Consider the following 17,142-nt stretch of genomic DNA (forward strand, 5'->3'; position numbering starts at 1 on the left):
AGGTGGCTCTCAGACTGTGGTCTGGGACTCCATGTCGTGGGGTCTGTGAGGCAGGGCCTGGACTTGTGGGAGGCAAGCAAGCTGCCTACGGTGCGAAATGGAAAAGCTCAGCAGTCGCCCGCTGCACAAATGTGAGCGGCCGCGGCTGTCTGTCTGCGCCCGGGCACCTCGCCTGCCCCGCACTTAGTTCTGGCTGGCCCTGCCCGAGAGGAAAAGTGCCCTCAGAGCACTAAAGGGCTTTGTCTTTCCGCTTCCATTCTCTCAAGTGTTCAGTGACGTTTCCCAGAGACCACGTTTTTTCAAAATAGTTCAGATGCAGTTACAGCTATGCCAGCGTAGCTATCCTCTGTCAAACCAGAGAGTTGCAAAAATGGAAAATAGTACCACTCTTCTAACGAAACTTTTGTCTTGGAAAATATAGTTTTTAAAATAAAAAAATATTTGTGTTAATGTATAGTTGGTTTATATTTTTTGATTAATTGAATACCTAAATTTTTTTTGCTTTACTTTCTAATGCAATAAATATTGATGACTATAATAATCCATCTAACAAAAGCTTTTTGGGATCCTTAACAATATTTAAGATTGTGAAACGGATCTTGAGATTTAAAATTTTGAAAACTGCTGATGTAGCCTAATATTATCCAACACTTGGAAATTGCTGCTGTAATCAAGAGGTTAATAAAAGGATTGCTGAGTAGATGTGCCCTTCCATTGGTGATCAGGTAGAACAAGCTTGTAGTGATTAGTGAGAACAATCGAGAACTTAATAATTTTATCCGGAAAAGCTTAGCTGCCCGCTGATGAAAGTAGAAAAAGAAGGAGGGGAGGATTACTCAAAATTATAGATTGGTGAGGTAGGAATAGCAGAAAGCTGAGGAAGGGATGATTCTGGTGTCTTAGTGAAGACACTGGAAATGGTGACTGTTTCTTCAAAGGGGTGTTAAGGGGGCAAAAGAGATCTGATAGGTCTAATAAATAATAAAATAGGGGCAGAATTACAGGACGGAGGTACTGTGAGAATTCAGGATATAGGTGGAAAGATCAAATTGAAGAATCAATCTCAGTTGCTAAAAGTTTAGCTCCCTTGTTGCCTTTGGCCCTGAAAGAAAAGGCTAACTCTAGTAGGAGTCTTCCGACTGGGTTTCACAATTTCAAACTCGCTGCTCAGTGTAACGTTCAAGTCCCTTAACTTTCATAAGCCTCAATGTCCTCAACTGTGAAATGAGAATAATGCTAATCACCTTATTTCTCAGAGTCCCAGGGAACACATGAAACAGTTACATTCTTTGACACTATAAAGCATTGCTCAAATATGTGGTGTTAGTACTATACGCTTGTCATTTTCACAAGTCTTTCCTTTTTCAATTTCAGGCCGAACTCAAAAGCTTGATGGACAACGCTTCTTCTTCCTTTGAATTTGCTAAAGAGCTCATCAGGCACAATCTGGTGAATAGTAGTTTGCCCTCTGGACCGACTTGAGTTCTACCTGATTTAGCATATCTCAGCAGTTAGAAAGAAGAATGAAGAGAGATATCTCAACAAATATTCTTCTACGCCAAGTGAATTCCTCCTTGCTGTCCAGGAGAAAAATGTGTTGAAAATATCAGGCCTTTTCATCAAGGAAATCCTTATTGGGAGGGTAGTAATATACAGGGTGGATAAAAGTAGGTTTACAGTTGTAATACAAATACATAACACAATAATTAATAAGTAATAATACAAGAATGAACTGTTTCGTGGACTCACAACTATAAGCCTACTTTTGCCCACTCCGTATGTATAGGGGAGGAAAGATCATTTTTATTTTACTCTTCTAAGTTCTTTTGCTGGTCTGACAATCAAACTGACGTGAGACAGTAACAAGAGAAATGACCAAATATATTACATGGGTCCTGAGGACAAATCATGAAGTTGAGGCTTAACAGCTACCTTGAGCTAAGGAGAAAGGGGGTAGTGGTGTGGACTTAAAGGGGAAGGGAAGCAATTCACAGGTAGATGCTAAGGAGCAACCATTTGGTAAACAAATTGTTGCTGAGCCCCCCAGAAACAGGCGTTGCTGGGCTCCTCCTGTCTGCCACACTTAGGTCACATGAAAATACAGTTTTCTATGAGAGCTGCCTTCCTGGCGCAGGCTTTTCTGCCTAACGTCCTTATGCAGGCAGGTAAGGGGGAGGTCCAGGGCTCCTCTTGAGTCTTTTGTTTCTTAAAGGTAACAAGTTTAAAATAATCGATATACCAAAAAAGGGCATATCTTGGAGTGGCAAACTGCTCCCCCCAATACAACATTTAGAAAGATGTGCGAGGCAGTGTAGATCCAAGTGTTCCGTCTGTTGGCAAAGACAAAGGAGCTTATCTTTCGAGATGAGAATAAACGGGAAAGGTTTTCTGTGAAAGTAAAAGTTGAGCTCGTCATTGAGGGATGGCTGAGACGTAGAACCAGGATGACGTGTGAGAGTCTGTGAGCAGGTGGAGCTTCCGCGAGCAGGCAGTTTGTAGTGGAGCGCAGTGAGAAGAAGAGCTGTGCTGAGTGGGAAAGGGAAGGGGTGGGCAGGGTGAGGGCCGGGCTGCGAAACTGAGACAGGTTAGGTCTGATTCTAAGGACCGTGCAACATTGAGGGCGCAGACAGCTGCTTTCAGCTCGGACATCTGGGGACAGCGAGCAAATTATTTAATTTTGCTTTCAGATTCCTCATCTAGAAATGGCAATAACTATACCTTTCTCTTCTGGTTTCTCTATTTCTTCCTTTTCCCAGTATACATGCTGAAAACCATAGTTGTTTTAGACTCTTTTCTCCCTTGATTTCTAATATCTACCCAGTCACTTATTTCTGTTAACCCTTTCTTCACAGTGTCTTATGTTTATTATATTTATGAGACAGTCCTGCACCGCCAATACAGTCTTTTTTGGATAGTTTTTATTAGGAGCTTCTGCCTGTAATATTTTCACTTCTAATCTAGTTTATAAATAAAGCTAGATTAATTTTTGTGAAGAAGGATGTGTGAGAGATAACAGTGTGGATAGTAAGCTTGGAGAGAGATCAAGACCGGAGAATGCGGTTAGGAGTTTTCATCATAAGAGAAGTGACTGCCAAAGTCCTGACAACTAAGTGTGGAAGCCTGGCTTAAAAACAGAGAAAACTCGTTCCAAGGGAGCAAAACTGTCCTTTCATGGGTGGTGGTTTTGCTTTGTGTTTGGTGTGCTCCATAATCTTTATTATCATATGACAACATACTTACACGTTGCTTTTTGATGGTCCCTCCTCACACGAATAAAGCCTGTCCCGTGACAGGGGAGTGACTTTTCCCACTGTAGCCCCTGTGCTTATTACAATACCAGCCACACACTAGGTGCTGATGAATATTCACTGAATTGTTAGATGAAATGTTAGCTACTATGTGCCACACATTTAGCCACTTTAGCTCATTCAACCTTCATAATAACCCTGAAAGGTATACCTTACTAATCCCACTTAGAGATGAGGAAGCAGTCTCAGAAAAGGTTAGGTAAATTCCTTCGTAGGATTTTTGATGTAGAATAACTAGAAAAAAAAAGTTTCATTAATTATTGGGTACTTTTAAGAGTTTTCTGAAGTTTTCTGAAGAGAAAAGGAGATGTATGCAATTCATTTATTCTGTTTTTTATACTTGGTATAATTTAGATAATGGCTTTTTTTCAGTGAGATCGAGGTCATGTATGTATAGAGAGCTTCAAAAATATACTCACCTTGTCAAAGAATAACTGAGTACTGACTGTACTAGTGACAGTTCTAGGGACCAGGAGTTCACAGTAAATGCAGAGTTCCTTGTCATGAGGAACTTATATGCTGGTGGGTGTAACAGATAGGCAGACAGACAAAAATATGTAAAATGAAGTTATGAAGGATGATAAGGGTATAAAGACTGATGGTGGAGGTAGGTTTTACACAGGGTAAAAAGTGAAATACAAAGATCAAAATTAGAGGGCAGGGGAAGGAAGAGAGATGCTTAGCAGCACAGGTACTAGTTAGGCAATAATACATTCAGTGAATGATAAAAGTTCTCAAGACATTAACTGGTGCCCAGAGCTATTTTAGTTGGGCATCATATACCCAGTGCTAAGTGGCAGCTCCTGAAACATTGCCATCAATAAACACGCGTGTACTTAACTGCCACAATAACACAGCTGCTCTGTCTCCAGGTGGTTTTCCGAGAAGGTCAAGGGGCTTTGCAGGTTTTGCCTCCCCTGGTTGATGTCATTCCTGAAGCTAGGCTAAACTTAGTGATCTACTACCTTCGTCAAGGTGAGAAAAATTTGTCTTGGTCTTCCTTATAAAGATATATTTTAGGACCTTTAATCTCTAATTGAACTATCTGCTGAGCTTCTAAAACCCATAACATTCTAAACCTGTATTTGCAGCAGGTTCGCAGGACAGAGCGAGTTGTTGGCTATGAGTTGGCTGGGCCTTTACTCCTTAGCCTCTCTTTCCTCTGCTGTTGCCTCCAGCCTTCTCCCTCATCCTTTTCTCTATTTCCCTCTGATTTTCTTTCCTCTGTTCCCTGCCCATTCTGTTTCAGTGTCCCCTTGTTTTTCTTTCCCCTTCCCTGGCAGTTCTTTCTTTTTTGTAGGGTTTTCCGTCTGGGTAACATACATCCACATCTTCTTGAGTCTTTAAATCATTAACTTTTTTATTTGCTCTAATTGTCTGCCTTTCTGCTTCTTTGTACCCCTGGTTTCTTATGAGAAATACTACAATTTAAAGAGAATGTGATTTTTGTTGCCCCTAAGCAGGGGTACAATTGTTAGACACATGCCTAAAGCAGTCTTTTATCCAATTGTCATAAGTATAGTAGCAGCCACACACTGATGGTGGCACTCCGTCATGGACCTCGGGCAAGCTAACAGTGGGCCTTTGTAGGGGCATGGCAAAACCAACCAGACAACATATTCCTCACTGAGGAAAATGTTAAGTGTTTATTAAAATAAAAACATGAACTTGCAAACAGTTCTCTCTATGTGATATATAAGCACAAAAAATCTACTTTTGGACAACGACTAAATAAGCATCTTATATATTTTATAAATTAGTTTTTATAAAAAGTTTCAAATGTAAACAAAAGTTACTCATATGGACACACAAATATTCATCACAGACGCAACAGTTTTCAAGATATTGACAATATTTGTTCCTCTATCCCCGCTCTCCTTTTTTGATGCTAAAATGTTGGAAAGCAAATCCCAGGCTTCATGTCACTTTACTCCTACATGTTCAATACAGGGGTGGCCAAAAGTAGGTTTACAGTTGTGAGTACGCTAAACAGTTTATTTTTGTGTTATTTGTATTATTATTATTATTATTATTATTATTATTATTTTCTTTTTTAGAGGGAAAGGGGGAAGAAAGAGAGGGCAAGAAACATCAACCGGTTGCAACTAGTGCACCCCTAACTGGGGACCTGGCCCACAACCCACGCATGTGCCCTGGTTGGGAATTGAACCAGCGACCTTCTGGTTTGCAGGTCGTTGCTCAATCCACTGAGCCACACCAGCTAGGGCTGTTCATCTTATTATTGTTATTATTTTATATCCTTCCTTATAATTTATCTTTTAGGTAATGATAGCAGATAATTTTACCTACTTTGCCCACCCCCTGTGTCTCTCTCTTATTTGTTGTTAAAATTTTTTAATGGTTGCTTTTCTTAGATAACTATAATGTCATTGGTATGTAATACCCAATCTATATTCTTAGCTTGAACATTTTTTAGGTGCTTCATAGCTTAATATGGGTTTCCTAAGGATATTTAGTTATCTTTTTTAAAAAGTATTTATTTTTAGAGAAAGGGGGGAGAGAATCATCGATGTGAGAGAGAAACAGCAATAGGTTGCCTCCTGTATGTGTTCCAGCCAGGGACCAAACCCACAACCCAGGCACGTGCCCTGACCGGGAGTAGAACAGGAGACATTTTGCTTTGCAGGACAATGCTCAACCAAGTGAGCCACACCAGCCAGGTCGATATTTGGTTATATTTAGGATAACTACTCAACATCGAACTTGATACAGAATTAGAGGACAGATGAAATAGCTCATATTTCTCATGAATGCTTGAGTACTAAAGGATCTTACTTTTGGGGACTGTTGCAGAAGAGTTTGTTGAAATAGAAACTAGTATGGCTACTTTTTTTTTTGTATTTCAGATGATGTACAAGAAGCTTATAACTTAATTAAGGATCTGGAACCTACTACTCCTCAGGTAATTGAGAATGTGCCATATTTTTACTAACCAAGTTCTGTTTACAATGGAATTTTGGAACAGTAGCTGGAAGGCATATTAAAGACGACTCCTGCTTATAAAATCCCAGGGAAGTCATGTGTATATTGTATGTGAGACTTTTGATATAAGAACGAATGTTCTCAGTTTTTTGATATTTTTAAACTCCCTTATATGTGGTCATTTCCTCAAAAGGGTTGAGGTTTGAAAATACTGAAACCTAGAATTCTGATGAAAGCAACGACTTCTGTCGCTAGTACAATCATCTGTAACTTGCCTTTCTTCCCCGGTGTGGTTATTAGCTCCTTGCAGTCAGGGATGGTGTCTGTGTTGTATGTTGAATGCTGTGTGCACTAAACACATGGTACACATTCTACTTATTGAATAAGACTGATTGAAAAATGTTTTGAGGCCCCGTGAGGTCTAAACAGGTATATTTCTCAAGTGCATTTAAAGCTTCAGCATCTCCTCTATTATTCTTTTGATGATACTTCTTAAATAAAAAGAATACCCACATAAAAATTGATAAAGCTGCTAAGAAGGGTATGTGTTAAAGAATAGGGGCAAGTCTGCAAAGGATACAGGTGGGGCCCTAGGACTGCAAAGGAGTCCTTACAAATAAAAATGAGAGGACACTTATTTTTTAAAGAAAGGCTCTCTAGCAAAGGAAGATTATTATATCATTGGAAAGGAGAAAATATGATAATGGTCACAGAGAATGGCAGACTGACAAACTGATAAAAATTATTATGTAAACATTTTACTGTTAATTTGTTTCCATTGTATTGAAATGAAACATAACTTAACTCCTAGAAGTTTCCATTGAGTTATTTCTGCCCAAGACTGAGAATTTACAAATATGGTGAGTTCTGCTACATAGACACTTGTATGCTGGAAACCAAATGAAAGTCTCTTAATTCTTTCATTAAGACGAGGGATGGAACAGAGACTAAGTGACTCTGGGTAACTTTTGATAATGTATATGAAGTACTGAGTTGATATAAATAATAAACATGAAAGATATCTCATAGCTCCACATTCCTTTAAAATCAATCAGTGTTATTCCGTGTTTCCAGGAGTATATCCTCAAAGGAGTGGTAAATGCAGCCCTTGGCCAGGAAATGGGTTCGGTGAGTAGAAAACCTCTGGTGATCTATAGTTTGCAAAGTGATATAATGTATGGAAAACAATCAAAACAGATGTCAGAGTTCAACTAGCAAGAAGCTTACAAATAGGCTCTTCTGTACCTCCTCTGTTTCTCCATATCCCCCAATCAGAGTCCACTGTAAAAAGAACTCTATATTAAAGACAAAAAAAAAGGGGATGCTTTAATGCTAAGAATTATTGCTTTGTTTAAAAAGAGCCTAATTTTTATTAAAAAAAAAAAAAAGATTTTATTTATTTATTTATTTATTTATTTATTTTTAGAGAGAGGGGGAGGGAGGGAGAAAGAGAGGGAGAGAAACATCGATGTGCAAGAGGTACAGAGATTGGTTGCCTCTCACGCACCCCCAGCCGGGGACCTGGCCTGCAACCCAGGCATGTGCCCTGACTGGGAATTGAACGCTCCACCTTTCAGTTTGCAGGCCGGCTCTCAGTCCCCTGAGCCACACCAGCCAGGGCAAGAGCCTATATATATGCACTGTTTAAATACACACACACAGTTTAAAAATATATATATTTATATATTTAATAAATTATTGCACAGCTTCATTCTTATTTTCAGTGACTTTTAAAAAAAATATTACATACCTCTGAGGTTTAATTTTGGCATCTGTAAAATGGAAATAATTGTTTCTATGTGAGAGCTTTTATAAACATGAAAACTGTCTAAAGTTAAGCTTTTAATCATCTATTATTTATCTAATATTATAAAAATAATTTTATTCTTTAGAATCCTAATATTCTAAATAAGAATACTAAGTTCTTTTTCAAACAAAGTGGAATATAAATAAATCTTATTACAGCTCACTTCACAGTGCCTCCTTTGACAGACAGGCAGTAAATAGTTATTGAATAAATTAATGAGTTCATTTAATACATATTCCTTGTTACAACCACATCCTACTGCAATTTAAATATATGGTAAAAGAGCCCCAAGTATGTGTTGAATAAATGAGTGAGTTCATTTAATGAAGTTACTTTTAGGATAGGCCTTGGGGATGGATTTTTTTTCTTTTCTGCCTGACCCAGAGGGAGGTTTTAATTCACTTTCAGGTTATCATTTCCTAGTTGCTTAGGCTAATAAAAATTAGTTTTGGGGAGAATTTAAAACAAGGGTATGTGTTAAATCCTGACGAATATGTTAAAATCATGAAGTATAATACAAATAAAATATTTCCAGCTTATTCCTCTACATCAGCTCCGCTTTGTTTTTCAGAGAGATCACATGAAGATTGCCCAGCAGTTCTTTCAGTTGGTGGGAGGATCAGCGAGTGAATGTGGTAGGTCGGACATCTGTACTTACGAGCCTGATTCATCCTGGAGCTGGTCATTTCCTAACTGGTTAAGTGTGATTCTCTGTCCAGGGGTACATCTGTTCGGTTTCCCATTGTAAAGCAGGAAGTCAGGCACAGGAAAGATTAGAATTAGCTCTCCTCGGCATCTCAGCTGAAACTGGGATGAGAGAATATAGAAGTAGAGGAGAAAAACGTCCCCTTCAGCTCATGAAAGTTTTACATTTTTCATTCTATTTTTTATCTGAAATGTTAACTTTTATTGACTTTTCAAGAGTTCTTTATGTATTAAACTTTTGTCATGCTGTAGGTAATTTTCCCAGTGGGTCATTTGACTTTTAACTATACCTATCTTGTTTTTTCTTATATAAAAACATTTAAATCTTAAGTTTATCTTTTCCATAATGATTTCTTACATGGGTATCAAGCTTTGACAGTGCTTTCTTACCCCTACAGTTACATAATATTTACCTGTATTTCCCACAAGTAGATTTGTGGCTTTGTTTCTATTATGAAAGTATTGATTTCATCAGTCAAGATCCAGTGTAAGATCTGAGGAAGAGCTATAAAAAGGACCGATAGCCCTGACTGGCGTGGCTCAGTCGGTTGGGTGTCGTCCCAGAAACCGAAAGGTCACTAGTGGGATTCCCAGTTGCAGGCCAGGTCCCCGGTTACGGGATGCGAGAGGTAACCAGTCAATGTTTCTCTCTCACATCAGTGTTTCTGTCCTTCTCTTTCTCCCTCCCTTCCCCTCTCTAAAAAATAAATAAAATATTTTTAAAATATATAAAATAAGCCAAAAGGCCTGATAGCCAGTGTGAACCCACATTGCTGTCTGGACCGCTTGTCTATGGCCAGCATGCATTCTGATGCCGTGTTCATACTAAACTGGTTGTTAAATATTTTTATCCCCCCTGGATATTTTTTCAAATATTTTACCAAAACCACTTATTGAATAATATTTTCTTTCCCCTTTTCATTCATTCATGCAACAAAAATTTTTTGAGCCGTTGGGGATATAGCAGTAAACAAAACTAAGAAATACCCTTCCATTATGGAGCATACCGTCTAAGTGAGACAGACTATAAACATAAAAACATAAATAGATTATATAGTAAATATGACTGGGATGAGTTGCTATAGGGAAAAAACGGAGCAGAAAGAGAATAAGGAAGATTGGGAGTGCCAGTAGCGAGCGTGCAGGTTATACTAACCATCTGTCACCTCAAATAGGAACATGGTATCAGGCAGGAAATGGGTCAGGATCGATCAAATGGTTCCATGGCAAATTATTTCTCCATTTGAGATTGAAAGTGCTGGGTCGTCTGAGGTAGTGACGGACACTGAACCACAGTAGTTGAGTGTGCAGGCCCTGGAGCTGGGCAAGAGAATCAAAGCCCTGGAGAAAGATCCGGAAAATACTGCCGCCCACAGGGCATGTGTTTGCTTTGGATGCAGAGTTAACACCAAGAGAGATTATTGGTCGCTCTCAAGTACTGTGATCTCCATTATGCCGAAGTTTTGTCTGCTGAACGGAATCTATAATGTCAGCATCTTGAAAGCTGTCTTGGAATGCATTCCTATCTCTAAATTATGAAATAACTGAAATTTCAGCTAAAGACACCTTTTAATTTCACGAATACACGTGGTATCTTTCCTCTTTCGTTTCAGATACAGTACCAGGGAGGCAGTGCATGGCTTCCTGTTTCTTCCTGCTTAAACAATTTGATGATGTCTTGATTTACCTCAACTCATTTAAGGTCAGTATAGAATCTTCTAGATGACTTTGTATACAAAATACTTTTTATAATGTGTCAGAGATAAGATACTCTTAGAGATGGCGCTTTACTATGCTGGCATTAGTGGTATCAGCTAATTCCTTAAGCTTATTTTTGTGTTTTTCTGGCATAACTGATGTTTTTATATTTCATATGTTAATGCTCAGTGTGACCTCTCCTTGGGGTGTTTTTCAGAGTTACTTCTATAATGACGACACCTTTAACTTTAATTATGCCCAAGCCAAAGCTGCAACAGGCAATACCAGTGAGGGTGAAGAGGTGGGTACCTGCTTTGGAAGGCATCTGAATGATTCTGTCCAAAAACATTGTTGTCTTTTTCTCACTAAAATATAATGATCAAGGGTAAAGGATTATTAAATGTCTCTTTGTTCTTGGGGTTACATTAAAAAGTACAGTGTGAATAGACATATGGATTTCATAACCACATTAATGTTTCCCTTTTTTAAAATAAATTTATAAAAGTTATAACATACATGGAGAAAAGTATACAAATCAAAATATATAGCTTGATGGATTTTTTATGGTGAATAGACCCAAATAGTCAGAATCTAAATCATGAAACAGAATATTATCATAGTCCTAGAAACCCCCTCAAACCCCTTTTGAGTTACTCTCTTTCCTCCAAGGCTAACCATGATCTTGACTTCTGACTTCATAGAGTGGTTTGTCTCAATTTTTCAGAAACAATTTAGTTGAATTTTTCAACTGAATTTTGTTATTCAACAAATTATTCAACTAATTTCCATTAGGGTTTCTTTTTGGACTATGAGTTATTTTAAAATGTATTTCATGATTTTCAAACATGCATTATCCTTTTAAGCTTATTTTATTTTGATTTCTAACTTAATTGTATTGCGGTCTTACATTGCAGTTTGTGTAACACCAATCCTTTAAAATTGCCCAGGAACATAGTCCTGTGTTCCTGAAAACAGTATGTACCGTGCAGTTGTTAATTATCCTGTTTAAATCTTTTGTATCCTTACCAGCCTTTTGTCAGCTTTTGATATCAATAACTGAGAGAAGGGCATTAATATCACCACAGCTTTGCCCCACTCATTCTTAGCAGCCTGTGTAGAATTCGGTCATCTATAAGGCTGTTAATCATTAATGTAAGATTAGCTGATATGAATGTTTTTACTGCCAAACCATCATCATGTTTATTCCTTTTCTTTCCTTCTCTTGCAGGTTTTCCTTTTAATACAAAATGAGAAGTTGAAAGAGGATTACATTTACCTCAGTTGGTTAGCTCGGTGCTGTGAGTCTCTTTCTCTGTTTTTACTATAAATAATTTTTTATTTTTCAGTTACAGTTAACATACAATATTATATCTGTTTCAGGTGTACCACCCAATGATTAGACATTGTTTAACTGAATAAGTGATCACCCTGATAAGTCTGGTACCCATCTGACACCACACATAGTTATTACAATATTATTGACCCTGTTCCCTGGGCTGTGCTTGACTTCCCCTGACTATTTTGTGAGTCTACTTTTAAATATTACCGAGGAATCCTCTTTTCCTGTCTGCTGTATAACCTTGTGGATGGAAATTATACTGGGCGTTTTCTAATTTTGTTTTGTATTTTGTTCCACAGAATAAGTGAACACCGAAATCGAGTTATTGATGTTAGTCAGTTAGGGTGACCATGTACATATATAAGTTTACCCTGTGATTAGTTCTACCATATAGCATTGACCTAGAACATACAGTCCTGAAAAACGCCAGGTTCATCCCCTTCAAGTTTCCAGAGTCTCAGTTTATAGTGCTTTGTGTGTGTGTGTGAGAGAGAAATGATATTGTTATGCTAATTTTACCTTTTCACTATGATGCAGGTCTTAAAAGGGGAAAATGTCAAAAACCATAATTTTAAAAATATTTAGCTTAGAGTCTTTGTCTCTCTCTTCACTAAGTTCTCTTGCTCTTTGGATTTTAAAACATTCCCTGAGTTTTAAAGTTGCAGGAACATTTTAGTAATCAGATATCCTAAGTGAGGCTGGAAGAATATGACTAGAATTGAGTGAAGGACAGGGGTCCTCTTTTAAGCAGATGACCTAAGTGGGAATCACTGGAAATTACCCCAATATGAAAAGACACAATTATCTGAATCCTAACTTAAATAAAAATTTTAAGTGCGGTAGAATGCAGATGGGGGACCAGCTTGGTGCCAACAGTGCAGCCTTTCTGTGCAAGAACCACTTACCGTTACTTTGGATTTGAGACATAGAACCAAGTCCATAGAATAGCAAGATGCAGAAGTCTATTTCTTGTACACTTGGGAAGCATAAATCTTTGTTCTTTTTTGTAGATATAATGAATAAGAAACCAAGACGGGCCTGGGAACTTTATCTCAAGTTGGAGACCTCTAGTGAGTCCTTCAGCCTGTTGCAGCTCATCGCTAATGACTGCTACAAGGTGAGTGACCGAGGAAAAGGGAAACTGGAGATCAGCATCCCATGGCTGCATTGGCTAAATATTAGGGGAAAGTGTCCTAGGGACTAAATGGCTGTCGGGGAGAGGATTGCATAGTGGTATCGGAAATGTCATCTCTATTATCAATGAACTGAACTTAGAGACAGACAGTGTTTCAGGGTGTTTGTGTGTGTGTGTGTGGATGAAATAATGATTTAGAGAGGGGGTGTTAGATTTCTAAAGGCTGTGAATCTTTAGATAGCATCCAGGTACTGATATTCATCTGGTAGTTGGTTTTGAAGCTTAAGAAAGATGTCCTCAGATATCAGCAACATAGATGGGGAGAAATCGTCAACATTTCAGTAGTAATTGAAACCCAGAAAAACAGTGAGATTGCCCAGGTGAAAAAGTAAAGTGAGAAAAGTAGATGGTTACAAATCAAACCTTAGGGGATACTAATATGAAAACAGTAGGCAGGAGAGACAGAGGAACCAGAAAAAGAAACTGAAAAAGCAGTCATTTAGTAAAAGTCTGACTCTGTGTGTGTGTGTGTGTGTGTGTGTGTGTGTGTGTGTGTGTGTGTGTGTGTGTGTGTGTGTGTGTAGGGAGTTGGAAAGGCATGAAGGAGCTTTTTAAAGATTAAACGCCTTTTTAAAAAACTAGCCTCAAATACCAGAAATTCCTATTTTGGAAATATTTCTTCCTATCCAAAAGACAGGAAAACGTCAGGTAAAGGTAAAGAGAGTCTAGTGTTAATCAATAAAATCTCATTTCAAAGTGAATCATTACAAAAATTCATTGAGTTCTCATCAGTGGGAAAGGTTTGAATACAGGAAACTTAAAATTGTTTAACATGACTTGGTGGATGGTTTGCTGTTAAGTGAGTTAGGGAAGACAGAGGAAAAGAAAACACCAGAAAACAGGAATTTAGCTCAGTATTCGTTATATAAATGTGAAGTGCGTCTGGGGCTCCCGGGCAGAGACATTACACGTGGGAAGTGATCAGGCTGAGCCTGGAGTTCAGCTAAGCGGCCAAGGTTAGAGATCCAGTGCTCGAAGTGAACAGCAGCCCCGGAGGTGGTGCTAGGAACTGCAGCGGCAGCAGGAGGCCGCGCAGCCCGGTGTGGCAGAGAAAGCTGAACCGGTGAGCGGGGTGAGGAACCATGTGCTCACGGGACAGAAATAGAAAGAAGAGTCAGTGAAAGAGGCAGGATGCGGATGAATAGAAAAAAAGAAAAAACTGAAGACAGAAAAAGTGCTTTCCATGACTTTTCTTTATTCCTGACTCTGTTTCATCAAAAGCCAAGGAAGGAAAATGTCAAATCTACAAGTAGATGGAGTTGCACGAGGTCCGAGAAAACAGTAGTTGGGTAGAGAAGAAAATCGGGCTAGAAAGCACATGCAGGGAGTGTACTGTTGACCACAATCGTTAAAAAAATGATGCTGAGGATAAGGAGAAAAACGTGATGCTAACTTAAGGGGAAAACAGGGTTAGGGATTTGGGGGAGGGATTAATTTTTGCAGGAGTTCTTTTTTCCTTCTGAATAGGGAGGAAGGGTATATTTTTAGGTGGAGGAGCCATTGAACAGGGAGATTTAAGAACTCAAGAGAGTGGGAGCATTATTTTTTAACTTTAAAAAATATTTTAAATTTATTTAAGAGAGAGAGAGAGAGAGAGGAAGGAAGAGAGAGAAACATCGATTTGTTGTTCCATTTATTTATATATTTCTTGGTTGATTGTATGTGCTCTGACTGGGGTTTACACCCACTACCTTGGTGTGTGGGGACGATGCTCTGACCAACTGAGCTACCCAGCCAGGGTCAAGAGTGTGAGCATTTTTGATGGAATAAGGCCCTAGTGAAGATGAAAGGTGGATGGGGTTAAGACTAAAGGAAGATAATCAGTGAAAAACAATTTGGGCCCCGACTGGTGTGGCTCAGTGGGTTGGGCGTCATCCTGCCAACTGAAAGGTCCACAGTTTGATTCCTGGTCAGGGCACATGCCTGGGTTGCAGGTCCCCCTTTGGGGGCATACAAGAGGCAGCCGATCAGTGTTGCTCTCCCTCTCTTTCTCACTCTCTTCCCCTCTCTCTGAAAATAAGTAAATAAAATCTTTATTTTTTACTTTTTAGATTTAATCTTTATTGTATTTTTTCCCATTGCCATTTAGTCCCCTTGTACCCCCACCCCCCAGCAATCACCACACTGTTTAAATTCTTTAAAAAAAACACCAATTTGGCATTACCAGTGTCTCGATGGTCCCATGACTACCCCGTAGTTCTGTGATTCCCTGGAAGGACTCACACGACGCAACATAAAGTTATACTTATGGCTGAGACCTACTACAGTGCAGGGACAACGGGAAGAAGCCACGTATAGGCGAAGACTAGCGCGGTCGAGCACGGGCCTCCTGCCCTCCCGCTGTGCAGATGCGCAGTCGAGTCTTTCTCCAGCTGCAGACCGCAGAGACGTGTATGAGATGCCCTTGTCCGTGAAAAACAGGAGACAAATAGGAAAGAAAGAGCAGAGCTGAGTCCTCACATATCAGTAATGGCATTACATGTAAATGGTCTAAGTACCAATCAAAAGACAGATTCTACAGAGTAGATTGAAAACCAAAAAAACAAAACACGACCCAACTCTCTACAAGAAACTCACTTCAGATATTATGATATAGGTGGATTGAGAATTAAAGGATGGAAAGAATATACCACAATATAGTTAGGCAGATTTTTTTAATCCCAGGAAATGCAAACCGTTATTCAGTAAGTATCTGCTCACAGACGTTTGCGCTCTCGGGCCGCTTTGGACCTGTTTGCCAGGCCCGCCAGACCCTCCTCGGAGACCTCAAGTGTATAAATAGAAACCTTCCATGCCCTTTTGGTGTAGATGCGGCATCATCATTCTTGACATCCAAACGAAACCAAACTTTGGGTGGAGGTTCCCCCTGCTTTCGCGGTTATCTAACAGAAACAAACCAGGGGTACATGCAGTAACTGGGAAAAACAAGGACAGTATGCCGGATGGAAAAAGCCAGTCTCAAAGGGTCCCACACTGCCGTTTTAGATACATACTACTCTTGAAAATTATAGAAATACAGAACCAATTAGTGATTGCCAGGGGGTAGGATGGTCAGCAGGGAGGGGGATGCATGTCACTGCAGAGCGGCAGCACCAGGGAGGTCTCAGTGGTGACGGAGCAGTTGTGTATCTTGATAGTGGTGGTTATGACTCCATACATTTGTTACAATGATGGAACTATATCCACATTGTAGCAACGGACAGTTCCTGGTTTCGATACCGTGAGACCGCACTGTTGTCATGTAAGCTGTAGGGGTGGGAGCTGGGTGAACGGTACAGGCGACCTCTCTGTACTGTCTTTACAACTTCCTATAACTCTGTAATTCAAAGTTAAACTTTTAAAGAGATAAACCAGCTAGAGGTGTATCCACCAATATAGATGAATCTTATAAACAAGTGTAAGACAAGAAATATTTATGGTATTATTTCATATAGACAGAATTCTGAGAGGCAAAATTCAGTTACATTGTCTAAAGCTGTATGCGTAGTGATATAAAGCAAGTCAAAGAACTGATGACCGTACCAGTCGGAATCGTAGTTATTCCTGGAGGGAGATGGAGGGTGGTGGCCTGGAAGTGACACAGAATATAATGAGAAAAAATGACATCTGTATGTATTGATTATAGAATAACTTGACTATATGTAGAAAAAATGTTATATTGTTGAAAACTGAATGAAGATAAGCTGATTTAAGTGGAACCCATGAACCCAAACTGTGATTTGTTTTTTCTTGTTTTAATAATAAATGTATCTAATTTGCTAACTGAAAATGTTGTCATTGCCCATGTACTCCTTTTATGCAGTTCTGTTTCATGGTGACCTTATGTTTAGTTTCGTCTGTGCAATCTTGTGACTACACGTATTACCGTAATTCTTTGTTTTACTCAGATGGGCCAGTTTTACTATTCGGCCAAAGCCTTTGATATCCTCGAGAGGCTGGATCCTAACCCCGAATATTGGGAGGGCAAGAGAGGCGCCTGTGTGGGCGTTTTCCAGATGATCGTAGCTGGGAGAGAACCCAAGTAAGCACACAGACGAGAAACGCCGCCGCTGCTCATTGGCTGGTTTGGAAGGGGAAAGAGTGGTTTTCCTGGATGACATTCTCTTCTGAAACCTCTAATTCGTAATGATGTTTTAGAATGATGACT

General features: G+C 39.2%; 1 protein-coding gene across 1 annotated transcript in view; it reads left to right on the forward strand.

The window, feature by feature from the left end:
- IFT56 (intraflagellar transport 56) overlaps nt 1-17,142 on the forward strand; it is a 38,567-nt gene that overhangs the window by 18,734 nt on the left and 2,691 nt on the right. The window contains exons 8-17 of the mRNA XM_090287568.1: nt 1,375-1,449; nt 4,181-4,283; nt 6,176-6,231; nt 7,326-7,379; nt 8,630-8,693; nt 10,377-10,465; nt 10,679-10,762; nt 11,690-11,759; nt 12,811-12,917; nt 16,883-17,016. Of these exons, the coding sequence (XP_090143694.1) occupies nt 1,375-1,449; nt 4,181-4,283; nt 6,176-6,231; nt 7,326-7,379; nt 8,630-8,693; nt 10,377-10,465; nt 10,679-10,762; nt 11,690-11,759; nt 12,811-12,917; nt 16,883-17,016 (836 nt within the window). The remainder of the gene's footprint in view (nt 1-1,374; nt 1,450-4,180; nt 4,284-6,175; nt 6,232-7,325; nt 7,380-8,629; nt 8,694-10,376; nt 10,466-10,678; nt 10,763-11,689; nt 11,760-12,810; nt 12,918-16,882; nt 17,017-17,142) is intronic.

Source organism: Furipterus horrens, unplaced genomic scaffold (genome assembly GCF_987537825.1).
Source record: "Furipterus horrens unplaced genomic scaffold, mFurHor1.1.pri manual_scaffold_9, whole genome shotgun sequence".
In the NCBI taxonomy this organism is placed as follows: domain Eukaryota; kingdom Metazoa; phylum Chordata; class Mammalia; order Chiroptera; family Furipteridae; genus Furipterus; species Furipterus horrens.